This window comes from Hypomesus nipponensis, chromosome 10 (genome assembly GCF_054491055.1).
Source record: "Hypomesus nipponensis isolate SF chromosome 10, ASM5449105v1, whole genome shotgun sequence".
Taxonomy (NCBI): domain Eukaryota; kingdom Metazoa; phylum Chordata; class Actinopteri; order Osmeriformes; family Osmeridae; genus Hypomesus; species Hypomesus nipponensis.
The window spans coordinates 14737674-14762854 of NC_140370.1; the positions used below are offsets into that span (position 1 = coordinate 14737674).

The window sequence follows — 25181 nt, forward strand, 5'->3', positions numbered from 1 at the left end:
TCAGTGCATCATACATGTATTGTTACACATACCTAGTGTGTCCTCTCTGAAGTGAAATGGTGGGTTGTTAGAGACCTTTATTTTGAAAATAGTCTTATTGGCACAGGCTTCGAAGTAAGCTATATTTGGAAGCTAGGCTAAGGCTAGCTCGCTGACTTTCACACATGCTACTGTTGCAAACTGATCTTTTTTTATAATAGCAAACGTCAACATGAGTGTTCCACCAGCGAAAAGAGTCTATGCAGATTTGCCCGTGTGGATTGTAGAAGATCACCACGAGGTGTGTTTTCAGTGAGACGGATAGCTTCAATATCAGTTAGCTAGAGCTCACAGCTCTATCCTGAATGTCTTATGCAGTTGCACAGGCTTTTGGAACTCCGCCACAAACAGTGTTAATGTAAATGTAGCATGATATAAACCAGATGAAACTGCTAGCTAGCTGTCTTTTATGCCTTTGACATCGCGACATTGATTTCCACAGGTTGTATCACATATTTACCGCGCCATAGGCTCAAAGCACATCCCTATGAAGAACATCAAGATGGTCCACCTGGATTCTCACCCAGACCTGCTCATCCCAATCAACATGCCAGCAGATACGGTGTTTGACAAGGAGACCTTGCTAAGGTGGGTGCTAGTGGGTGCTAAGGTAACACCAGTCTCAGGGTATGCCATATCATATTGTACGTGTGCGTGCCTGAGATCGCAGTGTGAAGCTATGATAACTCAGCCCACAACCATTCATGCCTTGTCTGTCAATACCAAAAAACACGTGTATTGACAAGACACAACATGTTTTTTTGGTTTGGCAAGAAATAATGTCTTTGTTGTAACAATTTGTAATTGGTGATTTTACATAAAATGTTAAGTGTGTACGTGTGTTGATGTGTTTAAGTGAGCTGAGCATAGAGAACTGGATCATGCCCATGGTGTATGCAGGCCACGTATCCAGTGTAGCTTGGCTCCATCCCTACTGGGCCCAGCAGATCAGGGAAGGAGAACACACAATGTCAGTGGGTCGGGACTCATCCACCACCACTATCAGGTCAGCCTCAGTACACCTGTGGACATGGGTTCGAATCCCTACCTTTTGTCACAGTTTCTTCTATATCGTCTCGCTGTGTTAAACAATGTATCAGTCTATAGTAAATGGTAACACAACTAGACGATTCATCCTTTTAGATGTTTTATTTGTGTGGGCTGTTTGCTTCCTTGAGGACTTTGTTGATTGGCTAATCCAAAGTTAGGACTTTGTTGATTGGCTAATCCAAAGTTAGGACTTTGTTGAGACGAATCCTCCTATCTGTCTTGATTTTTTCCCCTCTCATCCCTTTCTTCTCTCTGTGTCTTCAGAGTGACAAGTAAGGATGATTACTTCCTGAGTGATGGCCTGTATGTTCCCCAGGACCAGCTGGAGAACCCCAAGCCCTTGAGGCTGAGCGTGGTGCGGGTCAACCCCCTGGGGCCAGCCCAGGCTGGGGAGAAGGCTCCAGATGGCTCCCAGGGCAGGGAGGCCCAGCGCAGGGAGACCCAGGGCAGGGAGGCCCAGGGCAAGGAGACCCAGGGCAGGGAGAGGACCACAGGAAAGTCTGCTGCCAAGAAACCCAAGCTAAAGGACCAGGGAGCTGGGGATGTATCTGAGACTCACCCCTCCTCCAGCGTCTCCCAGTTAGGGGGTAGTTGTCACAGCTGCACTGACAGGCTGGAGCCAGCAGGGGGCAGTAGAGCCCCAGGGAGCTGCAGGCACACAGAGGGAACAGAGTTGACTAAGCAGCCTTGTGGGAGGACTGATGATGATGATGATGAGGGCTCAACAGGCTGTGTGGTAAAGAGACTTCAGTCTTTTGTCAGTGAATCCGATCCATACATCCTGGATATTGACCTGGATTTCTTCTCCTGTAAGAACCCTTTTAAGGAGATGTATACACAGGTAAGGCCCCAGGGTACTGGGGGAAGCAGGCGGACCCCGCGATGATGATGATGGCCTACTTGGTCTTGGTGGTTCTCTCCTTCATTCTTTCTTTGATGTCCTGTTTACATTAGGAGGAGTACTCCATTCTTCAGGAACTCTACAGCTTCACAAGACCAAGCAATGACACGGATGAGGTAAGAAATATACAGGGGGTTTTCTCCTGTGTGTGTTTGTATGGTGTGGTACACATGTTTGATAGTGTGTGTGTGTGCCCAGGAGGCGCTGAGCGAGTGCGTGGAGCACCGCGTTCGACAGCTGGAGGATCTGGAGGAGGCGTTCGCAGACCTGCTGGAGGACGACGGGGAAGAGACGGTTCGACGCTGGGCAGCCAACCCTGGGTAAAACAGCCTCATCCTCCTTCCTCTCCTCTCCTCCTCCCTTTCCTCCTTTATCCCATTGAAAGATGTTCCTTTTCTTCCTCTCCACCTTTCCTTATCTTCCTCATCGCCTCAGTCAGTGGCAAGGTCCTACCTGCTGTGGTTAACGCTGCACGCGTCCGAAACGCAAAGAAAGATGCTAAATGTGTAGCCTTTCACTCATAGTATAGTGTTTGGAGAATTAAATGGGTTAAGATACATTTCTTCTTGTCACCGTGTCTCTCCTTTTTCAGAATGGGCTCTCTGGTTCAGCTGGTCAACAGTCTGAAGAACAGAGAGCAATCCCCTGACTATGAGATGGTAACCTTCAGCTCTCACCTCACACTCCCCTCTGTGACTCTGCTGTCATGCAGCGTTGTTTGTGCATCTTTTCATTCTCAGAATAGAAAATACAATTAGATGGAAAATCGAGTGATGCAGAGAGAAATGCAACACTAATGTTGACAAACGTTGCTTGCTCAAAACAGCTTCCTGTTGACAGTGTGGCTTCTATTCCTCCCTCACTCCTAGTCTGTCAGCTCCTCCCACCATCCTGTTCTCTCAACCATCACCCTCAACTACCTCCATCCTTCCCCTTTTTCTATACATCCATTTTCCCCTCAGTGTAGGCCTCCCTCCTACTTCTCTCCAGCCTGCCTCCCCCCCTCCCTCCCCCTCCTGCCCCCCCCTGCCTCCGCCTCCCCCCCTCCTGCCTCCCCCTCCTGCCCCTGCCTCCCCCCCCTCCCTCCTGCCTCCCCCTCCCTCCCAACCTCCCGCCAGCCTCTCCCCAGGCTACTTGTCAGTCTCCCTCCTGCCTCTCTTCTTTATATCTCTTCCCTTTATTCTGGGAAGCAGACTGATGAAAGTGATTGTCAGCATGTAGTTTGTTGAATGACTCATACAGTAGATACATACTACTTTCCCCCTTTATCCCCCTCTTGTTGTCTCTTTGTAGCCCTGGCTATTTCATGGCTATTTTACCATCAATATTTCCCCTCCATCAGCCAGTGTTGAAGGTGGTAATGGTGCTGATGATATTTCTCCCCAGGTGCACCAGGCAGGCCAGACGTGCGACTCCTCCGAGCTGCCTCACCACATCAGCTCTGAGGAGGAGATCCACAGACTGGTGCTGGCTGTGGATCTGGCTCTCCAGGCCCTGCCCAAGCCAACGCTCGTCACCATCTCCAGGTAGAGAGAAGAAGGGGAGAGGGAGAGGTTAAGTTATTTCTGTGACGCCTTCAGTTGTTTTTTGTATTATTTTAACCTTGCATTTATTGTCTCGCTGTGATTTTTAATAATTATGTAATGTCCACTGTACTGTTCTGTCTGCAGTGTTAAATGTATCTCTGTTTTCGAGCTCTTGGTGCAGAACAAATTTGTTTTCGTTCATTCAAGGGAGGGGGAGAGAGAGGGGGAAGGGGGAGAGAGATGGGGGAGAGGGAAGAAGGGGGGGGAGAGGGAGAGCAAGGGAGGGAGGGAGGGGGGGAGAGAGGGAGGGTGGGAGGCCACATGGGGGTGGGGGAGAGAAGGACATCCAACCAAAACAACATGTTTCATTCTGCGATCGTTTAATATACAAATAATGTACCTTTGTACTGGTTGGACACAGACTGGATGGAAATGAGGTCCTCTAAATGGAATGGATCTTATGCCGTGCACAGTGTGTGTCATGATGTCAGACATAGTCACTTTGCTCTTAACAAGATGGTCATCTTGTGATGAGTAAATGATGCCATAAAAGCATCAGCTGGTGCTCAGTAAAATTTACATTTTCAGTGGCAGAACAGTGTCTTTATTCACCCAGCTATCTCTAATATGAACCTGTGTGCGTGCTTGCGCGTGCGTGCGTGGCATGTATGGTATATGCGATTGCACAGGTCCAGTCTGGATGAGTATTGTCCACCAGAGCAAGTCAACTCAATCCAGAGCCGAATCCTGGACATCCTGGAGGGTCTCTATGGACACCTCCAGGTCCACAAGGACTATGAGATTCAGGAGGACCTGAAGGAGACCCCCGCCCCAGCCTCCAGCAGCTACGCCCCCCTCTCCACCCCGGGCACAGAGGAGCAACTGCCACAGGCCTCTTGACACACTACAGACTGGAACCGTGGTTACGACCCAATTGTTTATTTATAGGAAATAAATCTCGCTAGTGTAAACAGATACCCTCATAGTCTGTGTCCTTCAGTGCTTTGATTTCCATGAATCCACCAGAATGTAGCCAAGGTTGCCCTTGAGTAATTTGCTGCTATGTGTCTTGATTTCAAACTTAAATTAGTTGCATACTTATATATATATATATATATAAGAAAAAATATAACTACCCATTATACAAATACACCCACAGAAAGCAGTACTAATAGAAGCTGTTGTGTTTAAAGTTGCTAAGCACCAGAGGCTATTATATATTATATAAGTAAACAATATTGCGTTTGAAGTTGTTGACTACTGTCCTCTCATACAGGGACTTTGATGTCTTAATCCTAGCTCAGTGTTGTGAAGAGAAAGGCCCCGCCCAGGATTGTCTACATGAATAGGGGGTGTACAACGGATCCATGGAACATGTTCTCATGAGGAACATCTTGGCTGCCTACTGAATATGTCATATTTGGGTATATACATTGTCAGTTACATCAGAAAATTAAATCCACAATTTAAATTGAGTGAAGAGTTTCAGTAAGGAGATCATTTGAACTGAGGGCCAAGTTAGACTATAGGTGGAGAATCTCCTGAACCAGGCAGTTCTTCAGCTTTGTTTCTCACACCCTGTTCCAACCCTCCCTCTCCTCTGACCACCTTGAATGCAAACACGACAACAAACGCCTACCTTCTCCTTCTGTAATCTGTCACGTCATCTGTGCGTCACAGGGCAGCATTGTAATTCTGCGCTGCTACTACCCAGGCAATGTAATAAGTGTTATTTCTGGAGTCAGGTGGCTGAGCGGTTAGGGAATCGGGCTAGTTAATCAGAAGGTTGCCGGTTTGATTCCTGGCCGTGCAAATGATGTTGTGTCCTGGGGCAAGGCACTTCACCCTACTTGCCTCGGGGTGGAATGTACCTGTACTTGGATCTGGACAAGAGCGTTTGTTAAAATGACTAAATGTAAATGTATTTACAGGTGGGGGGGGGGGGGTTCAGAGAGAGATCTCATCCAGCACTGAAATGGTTCCCACAGTGCATGTTTTAGGCTGTGCAGCCTGTGGTCATTATGCAGTACATGCTACCATTGTACTGCAAAGGAATTCACCATTCACGTTCCTAGAGAAAAGGGCCCTTGTTATTGTGGTGGCAGATGGGGGCCCCACGGCCAGCCTTATGCACAGTTGGGGCCATGATTGACATAGATCTTCAGCAGAAACGCTCCTAGCCGGATGTTTTCGCAGTGTGATTGGTTTGGGGGTTGATTTGCTCTGTTCCATTTTAACGTAATATGAATTTTGAGTTGTTAAAATGTCCCTGTTGTATTTAATCTTCTTAATCAGATCTATAAATTCAAAATCTATATCGATAAGATCTTTTTCTTTCTCTGGTTGTTAAGCCCATTACATGAACGCAGCAGAATCCCCCCTCCCCCGGCTTCATCCTAGCAAGAAAAGACCATAACACTGAAGGGAGCTACTTGGGTAATTACTTTCTGCTGAAGTGTCTCTTACTCTAAACCCTGGCAACATCCATAGCAACAGGTCTGGATATCAATGTCTCTGTGTATAGAATGGTATACAAAGCAAGTTTTGATCCTGGTCTGAACAGTTCCTTAGCCTTTTCCACCAACGCATTTTGGATGCAGGTTCGGAGGCAGTGCTTAATATCGAACCAGTTATTTGCTTTTTGGTGTGTTCACATCAATGGCATGCATTGACTTTACCAGGGCTGCCAACTCTCACGCATTGGCCGTGACTGAGACACACGCATTTCAACCATTTCACACGCTCTCACGCCACACCTTCTCTATCTCACGCTGAAAAGGCAAAGGCAACCAGTAGCCCTGTTTACAACGGGGGGCCCTACCACGATACGCGTCAGCGAGGATGGATGGGAGCAGGGCCGGAGTGATGGCACTAGACAAGGTTTTACCAATTGAAAAAGGTCTATGTTTATTTTACATAAAGCTCATCTTGCATCACATCAAACCCATACGTACTAGGTTTGGGCTAAGCCCAGAATGTTTACAAAGTCTGGCTCCATGCCTGATTAACACTCTGATCGTTAGCAGTCTCAAAAAATGTAGCCTATCCCTTTCTGTAATCATAACACCCCCCAGAAAAGGCTGCATCTGGCCCTGTTTGGTATACAAAAAAAGTGGGCGGGGGGGCACCAAATACCAAATCTCACTCCAAGGTTTTTGCAAAAGTTGGCAGCCCTGCTTTACATGTAGGTTAATCTCGCCAAGCGAGAAATTCAGTTCGCTTTCTATGTGAACACAGCATTAGAACCCATGAATGGTTATTAGAAGGCTTGCAAATTAAACCAGCGCTGAACCGGCTCTAGCTGCTCCTAACTAGTTTCAGGTTCTCGTTGGTGGAAAAAGAAAGCAATTAGGCTACCTACCTGGCTAAATATTGTATATTTAAGCAATTAGCTCCAAGAGGCCGTGGTTTGCGCTGATTTTAGAACAGGTAAGGGGAGATCACAATCAAGGATGGGAATAACCAGTTTTAGAAAGTATTAAAAATTGTCCGTAGAGACCGGAGCGGACAAACCAGTTAAACAAGTTATTGACCCTGTAACCTTGAAACAAGATTACGATCGTAATCTTGGAAAAAAGTAGAGGTGTCGACACCTAGCTACTCCTCTTCCAGATTTAACGTAATCAATAGTTGATTAATTGCACAGGAGTGACGCAAGACACTTTTCTTGCATCAATAGGCCTACCTTGGTGAAATGGCTTATGATAAAAAGAAGTGAAAACAATTTTATCTTCTTAATGTTGTGTTATTGATGGCCAAATATCACATTCATTGATGCAAATTTACAAATAGAAAACCTTTCAATTTTTATTTTAAATAATTTGAATTGTACATTCAAACCATATTGTATTCCTTTAATGAGAAAGCTATCAAAATAATTGATGTCTGTCTGTTAGGGATGTGCATCTCCATCACTGAGAATGCCGCGATACATATCTCGATCCGATTCAATGAGATGCGATGCGAAAGAATATGCTATGCAATTTAATATGATTTATTTCTTTGTCAGAAAGCAAATCATAAATTAACTAAAAGTGAAAGTTTTACTTCACATAGGCTAACAAAGAAATTCTGACAAAAGATTAAATAAAATCAGGCCTGGACTTTGCCTTAAACCTGTCTTTCTTTCCTGTTGTATGTGTTCGCTGAAGGTAAAACAAGACACACGTGTAATGTCGTCTCGTAGCAAAATGTTGGTTGGCCCCACCAGATCACACTCCAAGGTTTTTTGAAAAGTTGGCAGCCCTGCTCTGCTCACCAGTCTTCTTGTTCGGGGTACCGGTGGAGCTAGGCACTGACTTTAGCCAGAGCTGAACCCGAGGCGGACGCAGACGTCTCCACACAAATACCAGCCTCTTCAGGTGACTACCTACATTAGCCGTGCTGCCTGTGTACTTTATAGGAGTACGACATATCTTGCCAATTGCGTGGGTGTTGTCAAATTGATCATCTTCCTTGTTGACACACCTTGGATTTATTGCAATTTGTAGAAACGTTTAACTCGTTAGCCGGACACACTCGCCCATACGCCTCCAACTCGCGAGAAACTTGGCCAAGCGACTTGACGAGAATCAGCCACTGACAGCAGTGGAGATGAGCGCGCTTAACAAAACACTTAGAGGAGGAAAGTATCTAAATATTGAATTATTTGTCACAAATAATTTCTAACATTTCTGAAAGTGTTCGTCTACACAATCCTATATAAATACATCGGATTATAACGGATAATACATCGGAAGCACCGATAATAACCGGTGAATCTTACCATCCCTATGTCTGTACTCTTTATAAGGTCTTTGTATGATTTGTGCTGTGCTGTACCCCCTTGCATTCTTGTGTGTTTGTATTATCAATAATTGATTGTATTTCTGCCTTTATGCAATCAAATTAAAAAACCTTGGTGTAATGGTAAAAGTCTGAAGCCTGTAGTTGAATGAATTAATATCAGCTGTATCTGAGAAAAGCAATGTTGACAAATAGCCTAACTGATAAAACAAGTTTTTATTAAATAACAAATGATGTTATAACACACAGCAACAACCAGGGAGATGATACAAAGTACGTATCAAAAGTAGCAACGGACTGTTCTGAGACACCGCTGAAGATGTTGAACACATTATCTTATAACAGATTCACAGTCTGTCACAATAGTAAAACAGACAGTGATAGTACCTACAGTCTGTTTTCACTTGTCAACACACACACACACACACACACACACACACACACACACACACAGTGTCAGTATTTGCTCGGTAGCTCACACCCTGACAGCAAGGCTAGGCCACAGCAGCAGCAGCAGCAGCAGCAGATAATCTCTTTGAAGGTCTTCCTCATCTCCTGGCTCCTACAGGCGTAGATCAGGGGGTCTATGACAGAGTTGCACATGATCAGGATCAGGTAGAGGTTGAAGTGGGACATGAAACAGACGCAGTAAGGGTTCTTCGGACAGGAGATCATCAGGATGAGGTGGAGGAAGAAGGGCGCCCAGCAGACGATGAAGACTCCCAGGAGGATGGTCAGCGTGACAGCTCCCTTCATGTTGGCTGCCTGAAACAGGACAAGGCAAAAGGGGACAAGTGTGAATGTAGGAATTTCGACTTTGTTACATGGACAATAACAGGGTTACAGGGTGTAACCGAAAACTTCTTTCAGGAAATTTCTCCGGACGCTTTCAAGGGGGATTCCATTAAAGTTCACACATACATTCCCCCAATGTATTCCCCAAGGGAAAACTCCCACATTCATGACCACAGTGACATGGCGTTCTTGCACTTTAAAGGCGTAATTGTACTTTCATCGTCCGGGGCCTTCCAGTATAGGGCTTACCTGCCAGACCGGGCCGTGGCCTGGCAGCACAGCGATCCTCTTCATGTGCAGGCGTGCCAGCATGAACATGTGGACATAGAGGGATGCCATCAGCACCAACATAGCCAGGAACATGGTGATGAGGCACACCAGCACTGTGGCGCTCTCAGAGTGCACGATAAACAAGACGCCGGCCACAACACAGAAGCTCCAAATGGACGTGATGACGGCGGCGGCTCGGTGAGCGGTCATGATGTTGTGGTAGCGGAGCGCGTAGAAAATGGTCACGTAGCGGTCGACCGCGATGGCCAGGAGGCTGCAGATGGACGCCAGCAGAGAGCTGTGGAGCAGAGAAATGAGATGCAGATAAAGGAGGAAATGGTTGTGTTTTTGTTGGTTTGTTGTGTTTATGGGACACGTTTGTGACATACTTGGGATTATAGATAGAGGCATATAGCAAGAGCTTTTAGAAGTTCACTTGTTGAAACAAATGAGAATTCCAAAACTTCAAACTCAAACACGCTCCAAACAAAAAAAATGCTAAACCTGCTAGACCTAAAATATAAAAAATATGAACCCAACACATTAACAGAATTGCACTCCACATTACACACAGTACCTGCAGATCATCGAGTCAAATATATTGTCCATGCTCTTGACGACACCAGCACCAATCCTTCCCAGGCTGCCCCCGTTGATGATAGCCATGGCAACAGTCTCCGTGGCGTTGGAGAGGCTGACCAGCATGTCTGCGGCAGCCAGGCTGCAGATGAAGAAGTACATGGGCGACTGAAGGTTCTTGTTTTTAACTACGGCAGTGATCACCAGGATGTTCTCCAGCAGGCTCACCACTCCCAGACTGAGGAAGACCTCTGTGGGGATCAGCAGCTGCTCGTAGCAGCCAGGCGATGACGAAGAGGAGGAGGTGGAGGTGGAGGAAGAGGAAGATGCGTGGGGGATGCGAGGGCTTCCTCCGGCCGAGCTTTGATTGCGGCTGGGCAGGGGTAAACCTTTGTGATGAAGGCTGGTGTTCATTCTGATGGTCCCTCCAGACTCTTCAGGAAAACAAATTCTTCATTCCGAACCTACTAAAAAGATGCTTGTTCAGCACCCTTGTGGTGAATCAGCATGTGATTGACGCTGCAACAGCTAAACACAAACTAGGATTTCATCAATCTCATGAACTCAGAATATCCAGTCTTCAATATCTCAGAAGGCCATCCCAGCCAGTCCAGGCTTGTTGTGATAGTCTGTCCCAGTACTGTTTAATAAAGTCCAGTCTAGGTTTGTTTGCTAGCCCACGTCCAGTCGTGACAGATCCTATAAACAGGCTTTCTGGCTCCACAGGCAAGGCAGCAGTCCTAGCATCTGCTGGTGCCAACACTGGATTGTGCTGACCATTTGAGACACACAGATCTGAGAAAGAGAGAGCGGGGAAATAAGATAAAGAGAGAAAGGGAGAGAAAGACAGAGCATCCTTTAGCGTACTGAGGGACTGAGAGATCTCCTTACGTTCTCCTTCTCCGCCAGCCCTCCTGGACTCCTCCCACTCCTCTGCAAGTCTTTTTTCCCTCTTTTAAAAGTGTGACCTGAAATGAGATATACAAAAATACATTCATCCCATTTCATTGTATGATTGTATAACCACGGAGACGGACATTGCAGGCTCCTTCAATATGTTTTGGCCATGGTTCATTTGGATTCCCTAAACAGAGTAGTAAATAGTGGTGTGGATGACTGTCAAATTGTCAAACTGACATCCTGACCTCATGACATGGGGCACAATCGTTTAACTGGCCACTGCTGACATTTCTGTCCTGCAATGGTCAAATGGATTTTAACAAGGTAAAAAAAGATGTGCACCACGATGTCCATGAAAAGGGGAATACATGAATTTCTCTCTGTGATGGTATCGCTCCTCAAATTTAAAGCTGCATTCACTTTATTCAGTCCATCGTGACTGTTATTCAATTATTGCAGGTTGTTTCCATGGTTCCCTTCAACGGCAAGATTAACCGTTTACTCAATGTTCATGTCTTGAAACACATTTGATGTTCCTCTTTCTATTTGTATTCTTATGTTTTGATCATATTGATGTAATTTTGTGATTCGTGAGGCAATTTTCTTGCACATTATGTTTTTCTTCATGTCTCGATCTTTCTCTCTCTTCTGTCATCTGGCAAACTGGGATGAGGAATGAAATGTGCTGACCTATTATTTGTCCTACGAATTTTCCGATGAATATTTTCTGAGAGAATTGCTAGACGTCAGAAAAGTAAAGTGAATGGAGAATGATTCAAAGAAATAATTGCAACCTTGACAGTAAGTAAGTAATTACTTATAAAAAAAATACAAAAATACAAAATAACAAAATACAATAACTCGACAAAATAGATCAATTGTAACACATAAGCAATAGTGCAAGTCAAACATAAGCCGCAATCTTTGCGCAATCATATGCTTTGATGTGGTAGGCTCCCTTGTCAGCCTTTCCTGGGAGTAACCGCCTACACAAGAGGATGGTTTTGAGGTTCAGGTTGAAAACGCACCCGCCCTACACTTAGATACTTCAGTCAACACAGCTTCACAGGGTGCAGAACCAAACTTGTTCACACTGCTCGACCTCGTCTGACTGCATGTTAGCTCACCATGGATTACATTCACCTCAAAGGTAAGATTTGAATTTGTTAATTTCGTAAGAAAGCTGTGAAGCAGCCTAATGACGGAGTGCGTCAAAAGTTGGCATTTAGTTGAAACGCTAATAGCAAATTTAAGTTTGGATCTCTAACCGAGACTGCAACATCACATTTGACACTGGTGTTACATCGATTTAAAACATTCCTTTTAGAATCCGTGTGCAAAGTTTACAAATGTGGCTACTCTAGTTCAAGTCTGCTACTTATAAGTGTGAAAAAAAGTTAAAACATTAAATAGCCTAAGTTCAAAACTTTCTACGGCACTGGTTAACTATTTATTTGCAACTGGTATGCCTTTTAAAGATATAGGCTACTGAGTGTAGCCTACACAACATTCTAATATCTTTGCCTTTTCATCTGAGGCACGTTATTTGCAATTCAATTACGGTCGGCTATGCAACTATTTAAATGCTGAAAATAATTAATCTCTACAATGGGATTTAATTCCATATAATTCAGTAGGCTACAGTCAATGCATCCAGAGCACAATTATGATAGTCACATGACACATCGGAAAGAAGATAAACAAATTAAATAAAAATAAAAAATCCTGGTCTTGATTCTGACATCTTTGGAAAAGTGTTATTTATCTAATTCTGCACTAAGTGAAACTTCGAAGAAATTCATCGCCTTCCCGAAAGTAGGTACTCTGACATACCACACAGAGATCGGGGGTTGTGTAAAGTACACAACTTGGTTGACTACAGAGCCCCTTGCGGACCTTGGAACCAACGCGCTACGATTTAAAATGCACATGATGAATATATCAACGCTTGTATGTGTGTGTGTGTATGCTCAAACTTGATGGCCGGCCTGTGTATCTTATTCACCACACATTAGCTTGATTAGGCTACATACAGCTAGATGACTTGTCATGTGAACTACAGACAACAGCACTAAGCCTGGTGGAAGGCTATCAAAGGACAAGCAAGAGAATGGCTCCTCTGACACTACTCATGATGCACCACTGGAAAAGGCCTACATCCCCTCTGATTTCAGTGGCCTTTACGGCAAAGGTGAGACGCAAAAGCCAAAGGTAAAACATAGAGATACATCTGCTGCACACTGCTTCACCGTCACCATCATTCAGGGACCAAAACCAACTGTTACAATGATGCAACTGCGACTGAAACGAGTCATTATCGATTGGAAAAACATCCTAAATTCTCATTCCAATTGATGTTACCTCAGGTTAAACCCCGCCTCCCTTGAAATGATGTTTATTACTTCCTGTTCAGACCTCCTCCCTTCTAGTGGCAGAGAGGAGGTCATCCGAGGGTTCTTCCAGGAACTGGTGAAACTTCTACTGGGCTACGTGAGCCATTCGCAGCAGCGGACCTCCAAGGTCCTGGACTTCCACCACCCTCACCAGCTGAAAGAGGGCCTGGAGGGCTTCAGTCTGGAGCTGCCGGACCAGCCTGACAACCTGGAACAGCTGCTAGTTGACTGTAGGGACACGCTGAAGTATGGAGTCAAAACTGGTAAGACCAGTAAATCACTATAGAATTGTACAGGTGGTCAGTTGGGGAAGTTAGGGAATCGGGCTATCATTTAGAAGGTTGCCAGTTCGATTCCCGGCCGTGTCAACTGTCCTCGGGCAAGGCATTTCACCCTACTTGCCTCGGGGAGCATGTCTCTGTACTTGCTGTAAGTCGCTCTGGATAGAGCATCTGCTAAATGAGTAAATGTAAATGTAAATCCTTGACTCGACTCAGGACTTGAAGCTATAACCACAAGTCTTACTTAAGAAGTAAACATTTTTTGACTAGGACTTTTTCCTCTCCTAGGTCATCCTCGATTTTTCAACCAGTTATCCACTGGACTGGATTTGATTGGTCTAGCCGGCGAGTGGCTGACGTCAACAGCTAATACAAACATGTAAGACATCTAATTGAGAGGTGGGAGTGCAATCTAAAGTGAAAGGGATTGAAGCGGTGTTTCAACGGAGCTTCACACTAATCTAACTACTGAAGCTTTTAACAGCTGAATTTCAACTACTGGAAAGCCAATACTTGTGGAGTATTTTATTGTTGGATTGATTGTACTGGTATTAATCTCCTCTACGAAGGTTTACATATGAAGTGTCCCCGGTATTTGTCCTCATGGAGGAAGTCGTGCTGAAGAAAATGCGAAAGATTGTGGGCTGGTCAGAGGAGGAAGGAGATGGTATCTTATGTCCAGGTATGGGGAGTTTAGTACCTGCTTACTTGTTCACAATGTAACCCAAAGTTTGTCTGCCGTAAAGAAACTTGTTTGAGGGGCTCACCGGATAAGTGTGCGTAGGCTACCCTGTCGAATAAGGCCGTCCACATGCAACCTAGGTTCCAATCTGGCCAAGTTCTCTCTCTCTCTCTCTCTCTCTCTCTCTCTCTCTCTCTCTCTCTCTCTCTCTCTCTCTCTCTCTCTCTCTCTCTCTCTCTCTCTCTCTCTCTCTCTCTCTCTCTCTCTCTCTCTCTCTCTCTCTCTCTCTCTCTCTCTCTCTCTCTCTCTCTCTCTCTCTCTCTCTCTCTCTCTCTCTCTCTCTCTCTCTCTCTCTCTCTCTCTCTCTCTCTCTCTCTCTCTCTCTCTCTCTCTCTCTCTCTCTCTCTCTCTCTCTCTCTCTCTCTCTCTCTCTCTCTCTCTCTCTCTCTCTCTCTCTTGCCTTTCCTATCACACACAAAAGAAAGAGACGACCAAAATAATAAAACATGAAAGTAAAAGTGACCTGTTTCTGTCACTGTGTTGTTCTAGGTGGCAGCATATCCAACCTGTATGGTATTCTTCTGGCTCGGTACTACTTCTACCCTGAAGTGAAGACAAAGGGGATGATGGCCCTGCCCAGACTGGCCATGTTCACCTCAGAACATGTAATGCTCCGCTCTGCTGGTCAAATCTGGGGAACAAATGCAGGAGTCCATACTTAATTTTGAAACCCTGTGTTTTAAATAGTGTTTTAAATTATTAAACTTATTCCTCAAACCGCAATGCTGAATCTGTTAATCCAAAGTTGACGGTTTCAAATGAGTTTTTTTTCTCTTCCAGAGTCACTACTCATTTAGGAAGTCTGCTGCCGTTCTGGGAATTGGGAGTGAGAATGTTGTTCTTGTGAAATGTGATGACAGGTAGGATGGGGGAGGGGATTGACTGGACTGGGGGATGGGCGTGAATGAACAACCTTTTGAATGTTTGTGGGGAAAAGACTGAAAAGATGTTTGCACACCTGCTGAACTGAGGGCAGACATAAAAGATTTATGTGTGTGTCTGTGTTTTTCCACCATAGAGGCAAGATGATTCCCTCAGAACTGGAGTCCTGTATCATCGCTGTCAAAGCCAAGGTTGAAAAAAACAAAAAACAGCCCTAAACAAAAACGCAATCCTCTATTATCACATCACCTTTTTGTAGACATTTGAGGCACTTTTATATTTATTACATATATATTTCTATCAAATTGTTAATACCATTATTATTTTGTCTCTCCAGGGCTGCGTGCCGTTCTTCGTCAACGCTACCGCGGGCAGCACAGTCTACGGAGCCTTTGACCCGATCCATGCCCTGGCAGACGTTTGCCAGCGCCACAAGCTGTGGCTGCATGTGGATGTAACAAGCTTCCACCTCATTCCCCCCCTCATTGCAATGTTGGCTTCAAATAACAAGGGGGAACAGCATTATATTTGGGGGCCATACCTCCCCCCCTCCCCCACGATAGTAGAGTTTCTATAAGAGAGCTATTTACAAAGTGCCCCCTCGTGCAAACCAATAGTCCGCATATCCAATGTGTTCTGGAGCCGAGCCTGTCTTTATAATCTCATTTGTTTCACACAACACTTACATGACATTTCTTGGATGTTGAAAGTGAGAGAAGCCGTTTGTCTTCGAGGTCCTTCTTCTGTACATGAGTTGTATACTTTGTGTCTATACTGTGTTATACTGTGTCTTGTCCTTGGACAGGCTGCCTGGGGAGGAGGGCTACTGATGTCAGGAATACACAGAGATAAACTGCAGGGCATTGAAAGGTAAAGGTACAGCTCACTTCCTGTTAAAGAAATGACTGCGTAGCCGACGAATGTCAACGTTGATACTCTCCAGAACCTAGGTGTTGACGTTATTTTGGTCTTCACCAGAGCCTGGTCCGTCACCTGGAATCCCCACAAGATGATGGGGGTTCCTCTCCAGTGTTCCTCGTTCTTGGTGAATAAAAAGGTGAGCGTCGCCAGCTCTTACAGCCGTTCATCTAAAGTGGTTGAATTGCAAGAATTCATCAATCTCTGTCTCTCTCTCTGTCTCTCTCTCACACACACACACACATCTCTCTCTCCGCCTCTTACCTCTCTCGCATCTCTGCTTCCTAGGGTCTGCTGCAAGATTGTAACCAGCTGCATGCTGAGTACCTGTTCCAGTCAGACAAGAACTATGACCCGTCTTATGACACAGGAGACAAGACCATCCAGTGTGGTCGCCACGTCGACATCTTCAAGCTCTGGCTCATGTGGAAAGCCAAGGTCCACTTACGCACCCTTCATGGAATTTGTCCGAAAATGGATCGACTTGTCAATGTGTGATCTGTCACACAAGGGTTGATTCAACAAGTTTCAAATTAGTCTTTGTCAATAGATCTATGAAACCTACCTTGTACCTTGTTCTCAACTGAACATACAGATAGTGTTCAAGTCAAAAAGAACTTTATAAGCGATTGCCTGTTTTCATTAGAGCAAGCAGCAGTATGCAGGAGTCGATGACAGTAGCCTGACATTGTCATACTCATAATTCTAGTCAGAATATGAGTCTGAAACCGCTCCGTTGGGCTGTGAGTAAGGGGCGTGTTTCAACCGAACCCGGAAAAAAATGCGTCTTCGCTAAATTGGATAGACCAACAACCAGTCAGAGCAATATGTTGTTTGTTGAAAACCCAAGCGCTCTTTGGTGACGTGTCGGATTACAATACTGTTGATCATCTGTCCATCATTGTATAAAGCCCGCCCTGACAATTTGATTGGTCCGAACAGCTCCTGTTCGGACATAGTTTTTCCCCAACCGAGCTTCCCCAGACCCAACTTCCCGACCAAATGTTTGTGGGCGGGGCTAAGTTGGACTGGCAGCCAGTCTAAGTCTTCAGTGCATGATGGTAGAAACTGACATTTAATATGCTGCTTCTCACCATCCCTCCATCCTTCTTTCTCCCCTTAGGGCTCTGAAGGTTTTGGCTCCCAGATCAATAAGTGCATGGGGAATGCGGAGTACTTGTTTGAAAAGCTACAACTCAGGACTGACTTTGAATTAGTCCTGAGAAGCAAAGTAAGTGTTTTTTGAGGGGTCAGACTTACAGGTCTGTGACGTAAACGGGACCATCTGTCTTCTTGACACAAATGGCCTGCATGGCAAACCTCATGACCTGTGATGTTTTTGTTGTTGTCTTACTTCTCCACTTAGCCTGAGCACAGTAACGTGTGTTTCTGGTACTTGCCCCCGAGCTTGAGGACTCTTCCCCCTGGTCCAGAAAGGGACAGGAGGCTGCATGAGGTCTGTCTCTGTCTGCCTGCATGTCTGTCTATGCCCATCGAATCTATCCTATCCAAGACTCTTAAGGCTCGTTTTTCTGTTTGCAGGTGGCACCGAAAATCAAAGCCAAGATGATGGAGCATGGCATGACCATGGTCGGCTACCAACCGCTGGGTTCGAAGGTCAATTTCTTCCGATGTGTGTTCTCAAATCCGGCCACACAGCCAGAGGATGTGGACTTCCTGTTAGATGAGATAGTGCGGCTTGGACAGGACCTGTGAGGCCAAGCAGGTTAGGGTCCACAGGCCGTGTCATCTTCCTATCGCAGGGATCCCAGAGCGACAGTTTGTTATTCTCTAGAGACCGACGTGATATGATGGTCTCGTAACTGATTTGACTAATACATAACTCTACAGAATGTTAATTGCATGTTTACTTAGAAGTATCATGACTTAATTTCATGCCAAAGCCATCTCAGCAGCATAATAAGCAGCAGAAAGGCTTTCATCTATATCCCCTTTTAAATCAAATAATTGAGAAGTACAAATTAACTGTCAATGTAAACAAGTTTTTTTTTAAAATATATTTGATATAATACCTTTAATATAAAGCATGCTTTATTGTACATTAACTGAATAATATAATGAATAAATTGTTAATCCAAAGCGTGCTTTGCAGTTCACGTAATTTCAATGTAATGGTTAGTAAAACATTGAAGTTTTTGTATATTGATGGTCATGGCTGTTTCCACTACAACAGTTCAATAGCACCACCTGGTGGTTAATAACTCATGCTGCTTTTTGAGCTTTTATTGCTTGGCAGTAAATGAAACCGAGGAAAGAGTGAAGATTTCTCTAAATGTCTTAATGAGTATTTATGGTGAGAGTAGAAAGGTGAACACAAACGGTTAAACTTAACGTAATGTTGATATATTTTTAATATGTAAAGCAATTTCAACTAGATGAACATTTTCCCAATCGCTGTATACAGGGGGGCGCCGCCAGGAATTTGGGCCTCATGAAAAAAATCATTTAATCATTTCTATTACTTTTGACATTTTTGGGGGGCCCCTGTCAGTCAGGGGCCCTTAGAATCGTCCTAATTCCCCCCCCCCCCCCCCCTTTATGACGCCCCTGCCTGCGTAATCGTCTTGCATGCTCCTCCAGTCTCATTCAGTTGCAGGTTATCATACGAAAGCGCGTCGAGTTGCAATTCACCATTGTCAGAAAGAAACACACAAAAACAAACAGAGCAACACCCACTACTACAGCGCAGACTTTGGTCCCCGATGTGCTCATACTAGCCTCCTCTTCCTCAAGCAGTCCCCTCTCACTCTCCCCCCAGGTCTCCCTCAGCCTCCTCTCCCAGAACACACTACCCTTAGGTAACATCTTACCTTGCAGGGGAGAGACAGGAAGCCCCTCCCCGCCCCTGCTCCTCCCCCCAGGTGGGAGGAGCAGGTAGCAGGTGGTGCTGGGTCGCATGTTTATGAAGACAGACGTCAACGCTGCTCTCTGGGACGCCGCCGTGGCAACGGCAGCCATTTTGTCTGGGTCGTCAGGGAGATGTGAGATGGAGAGGCTGGCAGGAAGTGGGGTGTGGTGGCGGCACCAGGGGCAGCGAATCACACAGCTTGTCGTTGTGACAGTTGGCTCGCTCCTCCCTAAGCTGCTCTGGACAATCCTCAGTTCCGTGATCTCTCTCTGTCTGGCTCCCATCTCGTCCTGGTTAGACATCGCCTCACTCGAATTGGTTCCCATCTCATTCTGCTCTGTCATCAACAGAGTACGATTGGCTCCCATCTCGTTCTGGTCAGTTGTCACCTCACTCTGATTTGATCCCATCTCGTTTTGGTTGATCTGATTGGCTCCCAGCTGGATCTGGCTGCGAGCCGTGATCATTTGTCTGAGGCAGAAGGAACAGCAGGAGTGGCTACACTCCAGCAGTTTGGCTCTTCTCCAGGGGCTGTAGATGTTCAGACAGATTCCACACTCCAACACGCAATCAGGGGAAAACGCCGCCATTATGGCCGCAGGCCTGTTTTGCTGGGGTCTGCACGGCTGAACTTGTACTTCTAATGAACATACACTCCTATCTTTCTCAATTTGACACCTTTGACTTCAAACCCATCAGTTACATCCCATCAAGGGGCTCCCTTAAGCCTGTAAGTCAGTAACGTGGTTATAGGGTAATCCTATATGACAAACCAAGGAACTGCACTCACACTCCAAACTGATGATCCCTCTCCCATGCTCTGTCCTTCATTGAGGACCTGACGAGAGAGACAGAGACAGACATTTACTGAAGACAGTCACTCGCTAACAGTACAAGACAACACGCAAACCGGTATCTGGACAGGAATGTTCAAAGTCTTACCACAATTTAAACACGTCATGAATTTAACTCATGAAAGCGCTAATAGGTATAATCTTCATGTTCAACCGTTGATATCAAGAATAAGAGAAGAAAGTCTGTCAGAAAGTATTTTGTAAGTAGGACAATTGTCTTTAAGAGAAAAGATACAAATATGTATTTTCAAGTTCTAACAAGTACTTGCATACCAACCAAACCGGATAATCAGTTCGTACAGAACTTCCAAAACCCTTCTAATAAGCAGCGTGTGAATGAGAACAGAAATGTAATGGGTAAACCGAAGCTTGCAAAATAATACTGATTGACTCCCAAGGAAAGTTCAGGACAAAGTCCGTTTCTCATGGGCCACTCAAGATAATATACCCGAATGGAGTATTAATTCTCCAGAGTCGGTAATAAAACACTTTGAAAATGTGTACACATACAAACGTACATGGCTAAAGCTAATCAAACTGGATGAAATACCGTCACTTAACTGCCAGGAAACTATTGATGGCTTGAAATGTCATTTTAAGCGTCACATTTAAATTCAAATAAGCGAGTGTACCAACGTTTCCCCAATATTACATTGTAAAAGGTGCAAATCTCTTACTGTAAATGCCACTGTTCTTTGCCGTCTCATTCACGTGCAGCCTTCTAAGGTTCAACGCGCCTGCGTTGACTGCTTTATCACCTTGCAGTAGGTGCAAGTAGGCTACATGTCATTGCCTCCTTATTCAACGCTGCAGCACTGGGGCGAGCGTTATTATACACGCATGTATTAGAATTAGAAAACAGTGCCACGTCATTGAAAAAAATATTTATTCGTTTGAAAGTTTTAGTTAAGGGTTAGTTGGGTTAAAATTGAGGTTCTTATTGACAGTCTGGTCAATTCAGTGGGTTCCTTCCATTTCCTCCTAAGACAAAACAGGCAATAAATTCAGCAGCACATTTGAGGTATTAAACCAATACTAAGACATGCCCAAAGTGTAATACCCTCCTCACTCCAGCACATAATCATCCTCAGTCATCAAAAACAGGAATATACATTTTCAAAGCAATCTTTAAACACATCACCAACTACATGGAGATTGGATGTAGTATAAAGCCCTTTATATACCTCTTGGTTTTCTAGATCTGCCATGGTAGCCATTATTGGTCTCTCTTGCCTATTCCTTTGGCCTGTCCTCTGGTTGGAGGGCCTGTTGGTGGGGTTGGTCTGGGTCTGAGATCTGTCTGGAGGAAACACTGGACATCAATTTAACCTGAAACACAAAGCACTCAAATGAATGTGATGTGTCCAACATACCCTGTTGGGGCCTGTTTTTCCATTGTATGTATTTTTTGGAGTTTCTCTGTCTGTGGCCAGTGTCGCTCGACCCCCTGTCGGCTCTAGCCTTGTTGGCTCTCTTGGACTCTGAAAGAGAGAGGATATTCATGTTGTCAACTTATTCGACATGCTGTGGACATGGGTAACATGCAAAGTACTTCAGTCTTCAGATCTCATGTCTTGAATGTAAACTCCAAGAGAAGCATTTCCAGCAAAAGGCATGAATGTAAAAAAAGAAAAGAAACTTAACAGAAACCGCATTTACTACAGCCCTACCCGTTTTCCACTGAAATCCGTTGCCCCTGCGCTTGCCCTGACGCTTTGATGCATCAGGGGGCATGTTGCCCGTGTCCTCATCCCTTCCTGTGTGCAGGGGGCTCTTCCTGTAAGCGGCTGCATGCTGCTTGGGCCTGTCCTCATCACTTCCTGTGCACAGGGGGCTCTTCCTGTAAGCGGCTGCATGCTGCTTGGGCCTGTCCTCATCCCTTCCTGTGCGCAGGGGGCTCTTCCTGTAAGCGGCTGCATGCTGCTTGGGCCTGTCCTCATCACTTCCTGTGCGCAGGGGGCTCTTCCTGTAAGCGGCTGCATGCTGCTTGGCCCTGTCCTCATCACTTCCTGTGTGCAGGGGGCTCTTCCTGTAAGCGGCTGCATGCTGCTTGGGCCTGTCCTCATCACTTCCTGTGTGCAGGGGGCTCTTCCTGTAAGCGGCTGCATGCTGCTTGGGCCTGTCCTCATCACTTCCTGTGCGCAGGGGACTCTTCCTGTAAGCGGCTGCATGCTGCTTGGGCCTGTCCTCATCACTTCCTGTGCGCAGGGGGCTCTTCCTGTAAGCGGCTGCATGCTGCTTGGGCCTGTCCTCATCACTTCCTGTGCACAGGGGGCTCTTCCTGTAAGCGGCTGCATGCTGCTTGGGCCTGTCCTCATCACTTCCTGTGGGCAGGTGGCTCTTCCTGTAAGCGGCTGCATGCTGCTTGGGCCTGTCCTCATCACTTCCTGTGTGCAGGGGGCTCTTCCTGTAAGCGGCTGCATGCTGCTTGGGCCTGTCTTCACAGGGGCAGTTTCTCTCCAGTAGTTTAAAGCACTGCAGGCCACAAGCCGTAGAGTGCCCCATATAGGTAGGTATGGACATTGACGTCAAAGCATCCATGACCATCTTCTCCAACATCTGCTGGCTGGGTTCCTTCGGGCCATTTCTGGACATTTCCTGGTCCAATTCCACTTTGTGTTTCCCATGGCCACTCTCCACTTCTTCAATGTGGATGGAGATGGTGGGTTTAGGGTGCTCTGGAGAGCAGGGGTTCCTTGCCGCATCCAGAGTCCTCGAATTTGGACTGCACTGAGCCTCTTGTTCATGTTCCATAGAACCTTCCAGAGTGACATTTTTCGGATCCCTCTCCACGTTGGGAATTGTGGAGGGCAAAGCTAGAGAACTTTCCAAACCAACTTTCTCCAAGAGCTCAAAATTCAGACTTCTCTTGGGGTTGCCCTCCTCCTGGTGCTGCTTGGAGTGACCAAGCTCAGACTCCACATTGGGTCTTCTGTACATGCCATGTTTGTCTGAAGTGCTGAGGAAAACGTCGACATCCTGCTGGGAGGAGAGAAGCAGCTTGCTGCAGTAGTAGACGTTGCCCTGGTCGGCCAGCCAGCTGGCAGAGGGGACGTAAGGGGGAAGAGACTCCATCGAAGAGTCAGAAAACACCAGCTTCTGCCTGCTCTCCTTGGCAGCCATCATCCTCTTCAGCCACTGGGTTTGGCTGCCATCGGTAGCGTCCGATTCCTTCTCCTTCACAACGTTCTCATAGTTCTGAGAGTCGTTCTGGATCAGCCAATCTGCTGAGGGCACGTAGGGGGCGAGAGAATCTACAGACCATACAGACTCATCTGCAGTTTTCTTAATATGGACATACTCAAAGGACTTCTGCTGTGGAAGAGTGTCATCTTGAGCACTCGTCTCAGGAACCCTCTGAGGGATGTTTTCTGGGTCCGGAAGATCGTTTTGGATAAGCCACTCAGTTGATGTGATATCAGGGGCCTGCTGAAGGAAATTCTCTGGGTCCAGAAGACCGTTTTGGATAAGCCATTCAGTTGTTGGGACATAAGGGGCCAGAGACTCCACCGACCAGACTGACTCGTCGACCTTTCTGGGTCCCAAAATGTACTCGTGAAGTTTAAAAGGGAGCTTCAGTATTTTGGAATGGCTGTTGACCATCTCATCCATGACAATGTTGCAGTTTTCTGGGGTGAGGTCACCGTCCTTTGGAGTGAGGTCACAATCCTCCGGGCTGTCACATTGTTCCGGAGTGAGGTCACAATCCTCCGGGCTGTCACATTGTTCCGGAGTGAGGTCACAATCCCCCGGGCTGTCACATTGCTCCGGAGTGAGGTCACAATCCTTTTCCTCTTCTTCCTGTGGTTCCTCGTGCTCACACCTGGGAACGTCAGGTGTTTTTGTTACCGCTGGCGACCCTACCCCACCCATCAAGATGTCAGGGAAGGAGACACGCCTCCCCTCCATGATATCATCGTCCCGGTTAGAGGAGCTACACACTGGGACCATGCTGTCTGTGGAGCAGACCGACATGTCAAACTGACCCAGGTCAGCGCCAACCCTTGCTAGCGCCTCTATGGAGATCCGACGAGATTGGGACTTTTTTCTTCCTGTAGGCACGCCCACTCCCTGGCTCCTCCCCTTGTCCAGGAGCAGAGCTTTGGAAGTACTGCAAGGTATCGAGTTCCTCTCCTCCTCACGACAGCTTTCCGCTTTACCTTCGCTGGAACCAGGTGAGGAAGGGGCACTGGAGCTAGTCCCACGCCCCGAGTCTGAACCAGCCAGCGGGTCTTTGTTTCCAAAGGCGGGCGAGCCTTTCCTGACGTCGGGAACCATGGGTTCTGTCTGGACCTCAGAGCTCACGGTTTCCTTGGGAACGTAACCCGGGTTTGGTTGGAAGTGGAACCTTCTGTTGGGGTTATGGGTCAGGTTCTGGTAGTGTGCAGAGGACTGGTGGTAGGGTTGCTGAATGACACGCCTGTAGTCTGCAGGGTGCAGCTGGGCATGAGGGAGAACATAGCCTGGAGGCTCCATGAATGCTGTGGGGGGGAATGGTGGCATGACCATGCCGTAACCTGAAACACATGGAGGGGGGGGGGGGGGGGGGGGGAGCACAGGCGATGGCATGATTTTACAGAAACAGTTAGCAGCGCGAGAAATTCCATTTGAACTTTCGTAACATTTCTGTACTCAATGTTCATGAAGTTTTTTTTTAAATGAACAGTTTCAACTTCCAAGTAACAACTAAAACAAATAAAACATCACACCAGTTTGTTTTTGCTTACCCATTCCTGGAAAGCCAGAGTAGGGGTTGTAAGGGATGGGCATGGGCCACTGGTAGTGCATGAGAGGAGGCATAGGGGGAGGTTGCATGTAGAAGTATGGCCTGGGCTGGTGGTGGTGTGGATGGGGTGGATGGATGGACCCATGGGGCCCTGTTCCTGGAGGGCCGTGCCCAGGGTTGGGTGCTTCAGTGGCGGGCTGAGGAACTGGCTGACGGGGCCCTGGTCGACCATGAGGCCCGTTAACACACTGAGTGGCTGCCATACTGGGGGAGGGAAGGAGAAATTGACTGTAGAACTACAACAACTTTGCCTCAGTGTCACATCCTTTAAGAGGCTTCAAAATTAGCGAGACTAATTGAGTGTAGATACACATTTTAAACCTGAATAACACTTTGGGAATTGGTTTTGTAGTCACAGTTGAAGGTACCAAACAAACATTGTAGAATTTCATTCTTTACAATCAAAATTGTTACGGTAGCATCTTGAAAAATTATTATTTTTAAACGTGCTAATGACAATGATTTGGACATCCAAAAAGAGCTAAAAGTGTCTGATATTACCTGTTTAACACCAGTGCAATAAAACCGAAACAAATTTGTCTCAAAGGAAACTGAATAAATTGAGAGGCCAAGCACACCAGACTTCAAGTAGATAATTAGAGGGGGTGGGG

The 25181-nt window shown here is 46.2% G+C and overlaps 5 protein-coding genes across 7 annotated transcripts; 2 read left to right on the forward strand and 3 right to left on the reverse strand.

The window, feature by feature from the left end:
• Window positions 1–84: 84 nt before the first annotated feature.
• Window positions 85–4491, forward strand: c10h5orf22 (chromosome 10 C5orf22 homolog). 2 transcript variants are annotated; one of them, XM_084708069.1, is made up of 9 exons: window positions 85–280; window positions 482–627; window positions 896–1045; window positions 1354–1930; window positions 2044–2106; window positions 2189–2310; window positions 2583–2649; window positions 3377–3516; window positions 4206–4491. In XM_084708069.1, the coding sequence occupies exons 1-9, from the start codon at window positions 212–214 to the stop codon at window positions 4414–4416; spliced, it is 1545 nt and encodes a 514-aa protein (XP_084564195.1). In that variant the 5' UTR covers window positions 85–211; the 3' UTR covers window positions 4417–4491. The 2 variants fall into 2 exon arrangements, with proteins under 2 accessions (XP_084564195.1, XP_084564196.1); XM_084708070.1 differs by having other exon boundaries at window positions 940–1045; window positions 1406–1930.
• Window positions 4492–8717: 4226 nt separating this feature from the next.
• Window positions 8718–10868, reverse strand: mc4r (melanocortin 4 receptor). Its single transcript, XM_084708080.1, has 3 exons — window positions 9944–10868; window positions 9346–9664; window positions 8718–9066 (listed from the first exon to the last, which is right to left on the reverse strand). Exons 1-3 carry the CDS (start codon window positions 10357–10359, stop codon window positions 8758–8760), a joined length of 1044 nt encoding a protein of 347 aa, XP_084564206.1. The 5' UTR covers window positions 10360–10868; the 3' UTR covers window positions 8718–8757.
• Window positions 10869–11848: 980 nt separating this feature from the next.
• On the forward strand, window positions 11849–18122 carry gad3 (glutamate decarboxylase 3). The gene is made up of 15 exons (XM_084706896.1): window positions 11849–11995; window positions 12908–13036; window positions 13259–13501; window positions 13808–13898; window positions 14089–14201; window positions 14751–14866; window positions 15042–15121; window positions 15280–15334; window positions 15481–15597; window positions 15949–16013; window positions 16122–16200; window positions 16350–16499; window positions 17185–17292; window positions 17428–17517; window positions 17604–18122. Exons 1-15 carry the CDS (start codon window positions 11974–11976, stop codon window positions 17775–17777), a joined length of 1632 nt encoding a protein of 543 aa, XP_084563022.1. The 5' UTR covers window positions 11849–11973; the 3' UTR covers window positions 17778–18122.
• A 515-nt stretch (window positions 18123–18637) lies between these two features.
• rnf152 (ring finger protein 152) lies at window positions 18638–19761 on the reverse strand. Its single transcript, XM_084707636.1, has 2 exons — window positions 19721–19761; window positions 18638–19608 (listed from the first exon to the last, which is right to left on the reverse strand). The coding sequence occupies exons 1-2, from the start codon at window positions 19759–19761 to the stop codon at window positions 18669–18671; spliced, it is 981 nt and encodes a 326-aa protein (XP_084563762.1). The 3' UTR covers window positions 18638–18668.
• Window positions 19762–20653: 892 nt separating this feature from the next.
• LOC146271929 (uncharacterized) lies at window positions 20654–25106 on the reverse strand. 2 transcript variants are annotated; one of them, XM_084706556.1, is made up of 6 exons: window positions 25072–25106; window positions 24512–24774; window positions 21455–24301; window positions 21158–21265; window positions 20969–21080; window positions 20654–20765 (listed from the first exon to the last, which is right to left on the reverse strand). In XM_084706556.1, exons 2-5 carry the CDS (start codon window positions 24771–24773, stop codon window positions 21001–21003), a joined length of 3297 nt encoding a protein of 1098 aa, XP_084562682.1. In that variant the 5' UTR covers window position 24774; window positions 25072–25106; the 3' UTR covers window positions 20654–20765; window positions 20969–21000. The 2 variants fall into 2 exon arrangements, with proteins under 2 accessions (XP_084562682.1, XP_084562681.1); XM_084706555.1 differs by lacking the exons at window positions 24512–24774; window positions 25072–25106 and having other exon boundaries at window positions 20969–21084.
• Window positions 25107–25181: the final 75 nt, after the last annotated feature.